This window comes from Lygodium microphyllum, chromosome 10, assembly GCF_053477565.2.
Source record: "Lygodium microphyllum isolate KBCC chromosome 10, Lygodium_microphyllum_v1.1.10, whole genome shotgun sequence".
Classification (NCBI taxonomy): Eukaryota; Viridiplantae; Streptophyta; class Polypodiopsida; order Schizaeales; family Lygodiaceae; genus Lygodium; species Lygodium microphyllum.
Genome location: NC_141144.1, coordinates 85,534,046 through 85,539,080, shown reverse-complemented (window position 1 = coordinate 85,539,080; position 5,035 = coordinate 85,534,046). Strand labels below are relative to the sequence as shown.

Here is a 5,035-nt window from a genome sequence, read left to right as displayed (position 1 = left end):
GACAAATAAAGGGTGGAAAGTTATAGTTCACAAGAACTACTAGCTAAGTGGACCATTTACTTGAACAGATGGAGAAAGGATTCACGCCATCCAATCCAACACCCATCTTAATGTGTTGTAGCTCTTGTTCAAATTCTGGCCACTTTGAATTGATATGCTTGAAGCCAAGATAATTTGAGGAAATTCGCATAATCTCTGTACTTATGTTCTTTGCTCCCCAATCCATAAGTCATGCTAACTATGGGGTCTGGAATATATGTTATATATGGGGAGCCAATGGAAAATGTGGAAGCACCTTGCAACGAGGGATCTTTCCGCTTGTGTCTTTTAATGTGATGTTTCACACTTTGGGCATCTCTCTTCATTCTCATATTCACCTTTGTATAAAATACAATCGTTGGGACATGCATGAATCATGTTGTAGTCCAATCCAAGCTTGGTGATCATCTTCTTCACCTTGTCTCTTGATGTAGGATGAACATTGTTTGTAGGTAAAAACTTTTGTGATAGAAGCTTGTAGCATTTCAAGCACACATGACTCTTAGATTTTGTTAAATAATGCACTCAACATTGACATGGGATAAGTATCTTACTTTAATAGTGCCAAAACGGATGTGTTACTCCAAGCATAATGACTTTGGAGGTTCAAGATAAGAAAGTCACTCTTAATCATGATAATTTTGAGCCTTCTGAAGTGCTTTAGCTCTAAGAAAGCTTTCATCCTCACCTGCTTCACCTTCTTCATACCAATCATTAATAAACTCGTCCATGTCATCATCTTTGTTGAAGTCTTCATGTGCTTTTCCAAAATCCATGTCATAAAGTTTCTTCAAGCTGTCATAACTTTTGGGATCACTCTTGCGAAGGAGTCTCATGTACTCATTTGGCATTCGAGAAGTGCCATGAGAGGGTAGACGCATATCATTCTCTATATCATAATTTGGAACTTGCCACATCGTTCTCTATATTCATCGTTAAGCAAGGAGACAATTTGATTAAACAAGGATATCATATTATCAAATATACATGTAAAGATTGAGGAAGCTGGAAAAAACAAAGAACACAATTCATGCTTCCATATATAGAAGTGTGGCTAATTATATTACTTCAGAAAAAACTAAATACAATGAAGTGTCATGCTCAATAGACTAGCTTTTGCATCCAAGGAAAAGTGACTTCTACAGATGGGAAATCATGCTCTAATAGTTGGGATGATGCAAAATATAAAGAAATCAAGGCTCACTTGCAAATGGATATGATAGATAACTTGAACATGGAAAGGGATGCTTGGAAAGCAGATATGGATGCATTGAAAGCTAATACGAATGCACGCATAGCAGCTAAGGACATAGAGATTGCTAAACTCAAAAGGCAGTTAGAGTCATGTAAGAATGGATAAGTGTAATGAAGCAAATTATCAACATGAGAGTTAGATCCTATTCCAAGTATAAAACTTTGTAAATACTTGAGCCTAGAAAAAAGGACTTAGGTTTTAGTATAAAAGGGCAAGAAGTGCTAATGTAGCATCATTCATTAGCATTATCAAAAATTTCATCCTTCTTGTCTCTCACATTTTTCTTGTACTTGGATGACATTCCATGGCTACATTGTGCTATGGTAATGGAAGTTGTTCCATGGCATGGCCATGCAGGAATCTCAATTTAGTTCATTTCTTGTCATTTTTAGCTTAGAGTATTTTTTATTTCCTATTCATTTCCATTGTTAGATTAGTCCTTCTTTACATTGGTATCAGAGAATTAGTTTAGATCCTATCAAAAGTCATTTTCATGCAATAGATTTAGTTGCAGTGACTGAAAACCGCAGTTAAATTTAGTCACAGGAGTTAGTTCTTCCATAACCATGGTCTAACAAGGAGATCTCTCACAAACTGTGACTAAGATGGAGATTCTTGGCATGAACCAGGGACAATGGCGGGCTCCAACCAATTTGGCAACTCGTGACCAAGTTTTGGACCAAAATTTGGGGTAATTTGAACAAAATGAAGGTTACAAGACTTAGTTTGGTTCAAACTTGAGTTACTTTTCAAGAACAGGGGTTTTTTCCCTTTCCCTTCAAGCTTCTCTCAAGAATCCATGGCCAAAGGCTGAGCAAGTTCTCTTGCCCGTAACTTCTATCATGCAAAAGGACTTCATAGCCTTGTTCTCCCTCTCTTAAGCTTCCTGTGGAATGGTGGTTTGGTATGATATGCTTCATTCATGGCCTGGAATCCAATAGTAGGCAGTAGCGTGAATTGCCCCTGCTACATATTCATGCATGTTTCTTGGTAAAGATGAGCTATGGAGCTCAAGTTGCTTATGATTCATGCTCTAAAGCACTTGACAAGTGATCTCCTTCAAGATATGGCAATATTTTTCTCTATTGTGGACTCTCCTCTCTCCCATGGAACCCTGTTATTGACAGTTTTGGACGTCAATTGAAAATCTCTAATTTCTTGAAGCAAATGAAGGAAGTATTGGTGGCAAATCACTCCTGGAGTTTGCTTATGCACGTGGCTTCAATTCATTGTCAACATTGAAGCAACATTGAAGCATCCATGGGTTTATTCTGATCTATGGAAGCTTTGGACAGCTTGCATCTTCAATGTCAGTAAAATTCTTGGTTCTCTTGCCAATAATTGGAGTTTTCAGCTTGTATTGGATTTATTCTCTACTATCTTTCAAGTTCTTCATCAAATAGAAGAAGATTATTCATTCATCAACCATTCTTGAAGTATGGAGCAACAATGGAGTCCATATGAGGTTGGGAGCTTATGCTACATTGAAGCTTGCTAAAATTGGAATTTCTGTGGATCTTTATAGCTGAAGAGAGTCTATTTTTGTGTGAGGACTCTACATCAACTACATTCATCAATCACAAGCGTATGAGGTATTTTAAATCATCTTTAATATCTCCTTTGTGAATCCAATTGCTAAGCTAATCCAATTGATGAATGAGGGATTAAAATGATTTAGAATTCCCACTATTCTATTAAAAGCACTTCATGAATAATCCATTTAGCAATCCTAGTGATTAATTTCTGATTGATCACTTACATTCATTGAAAATAACCACTTCCAATGCTTCAAATTCTCACCGTTCTTCTCTAAATTGACATTGAACTGTTTTCCTTTTGTCTCCTTGCCTTGAATTAAAACAAATGTTGCCCAATGGTAAGTGAAATACAATTGTAAAGCAGTGAGTCATTGCTGCAGGTATTCCTTACTTAATCCCACCTCATTTTCAGTTCAACTTCTTCCAAGCTCATGCATATCATGAAATGACAATCAAATCCTTTCCAATACATGCATTTCATGATGTTTTCTTAGTCTAGCATTGACCTGCCATGTATCTACCCACGAGGAAAAGTGGATGCCGTGGGTGAGTTGGTAGGACAAAAGAGAGGTGACCCTCCCTACTGACAAGGACCCTGAAGGGGAGCACAAACCGGCTTGAGAGGGAAATTTGCACACCCCTCAAGTCTCGGATCCCACACATTTAAAGTTCAGGTGTAGGTACCACTCAAGGAAACAAGAATTCAGCCTTCATCATGGTATATTTATGGGTTACATGATGCAAAGGCAAATGTATGGCAACATAATGCAATGCAAGTGGCAAATAGGGACAGAGTTACGCTGAGCATTATGAATGCTATTGGTGGCATTTGTTAATTGGGTCAGTAATAAAAGAGTTGGAACAGGGTTTTCCAACAAAGTTCCATTGATTGGACCCTTCTTTTGTAGCATACAATGGGATTGTTCAATCCTTGGTTTATTGCAGAGGTTATTTTCAGTATTGGCAAATGTATGGAGTTCATTTGCAGGTTTACATAGTTGGAACATGCATGAAATTGATGGTACAAGTCATTAATTGACCAGAACAGAGCATTCACAGGTTGCAGGAAATTCCAGACATCTATAGTAAATTACTTACAGAATTTTCTGTACTCAACCATTTTTAACACTTGATAGCTCATTTGAAAGGGCACATCCTAAGCTTTATATGAAGCCAATAATTTTGTCATTTGGATCAATCTCATCAATAAGAGTGGGAATACAATGAGAAAATAACCATTTCTAATTTCAAGGGTGAAAATCCATCCCCTACCGAATTAGAAGAATGGTTTGACAAGCTTGACATGTATTTTTCATTGTATCCTAGATCGAAGAATGCCAAGGTAAAATTTGCAGCCCTACATTTGGAAGGATATGCACACACTTGGTGGCGGTACATGTCAAGGATTGGTAATAAATTCTTAACATGGGATGCATTAAAGCAGGCAATGATCGAAGTTTTTGTGTCATCTATTGAAAAAGAGAAGTTAGAGAAGAAGTGGTATGCTCTTGAGCAAAGGGGATTATTGGTTAAAGATTATTCCAACCGATTCCTTAACCTCTCCATGTATGTGGATGGACTATCCGACAATGCCAAGTTGAATAAGTATATATTTGGTATTGAGTATTCTCTATCATCGGAAGTGGGAGCTATGAAACCATCTTCTTTACAAGCTTACATACAATTAGCTAAAAGGTATGGTCAAAAATACAAGAGTTTTCAGCAAAGAATAGGGCAAAATTTTCAACCAAACCAGTTCACTAGAACATCTGCAAATTATGGACAGTCAAAGATTGAATTTCAATGAGGGAAGCCAACAAATACCTACAACAAGATCACTACATTCCCTACTTTTTATGGACCAAAACAGGGCGGTAGTTTCAGGTTTAATGCTAAAAATAGATTAGATGAAAAGAGGGCTGAAATTAGTGGCAAAAACTCAGTTCCTATGTGGAAAGCATGTGTCTAATGACAAGTTGAAGGACATGTATGTGAAAGCTCTATGCTTTAAATGTGTGAAGAAATGGTCTCCCGATCACAAGACAAAATGCAAAGCCAAGAATGTTAAAGTGAGAATGATCTTTGAAGAGGAATCGAATGTTGAGGCAAATGAAGGCAATCTATCTCAATTTGATTGCTTACCCACTCTTGAGGATATGCATGACCATGATGATGATTGCCATGAAGAATTATATGACCCTAT

At 37.2% G+C, this 5,035-nt stretch overlaps 1 protein-coding gene across 1 annotated transcript; it reads left to right on the top strand.

Moving 5' to 3' along the window:
- Nucleotides 1–1,273: 1,273 nt before the first annotated feature.
- Nucleotides 1,274–4,639, top strand: LOC148030240 (uncharacterized). The gene is made up of 3 exons (XM_087687373.1): nt 1,274–1,385; nt 3,821–3,853; nt 4,044–4,639. The coding sequence occupies exons 1-3, from the start codon at nt 1,274–1,276 to the stop codon at nt 4,637–4,639; spliced, it is 741 nt and encodes a 246-aa protein (XP_087543499.1).
- Nucleotides 4,640–5,035: the final 396 nt, after the last annotated feature.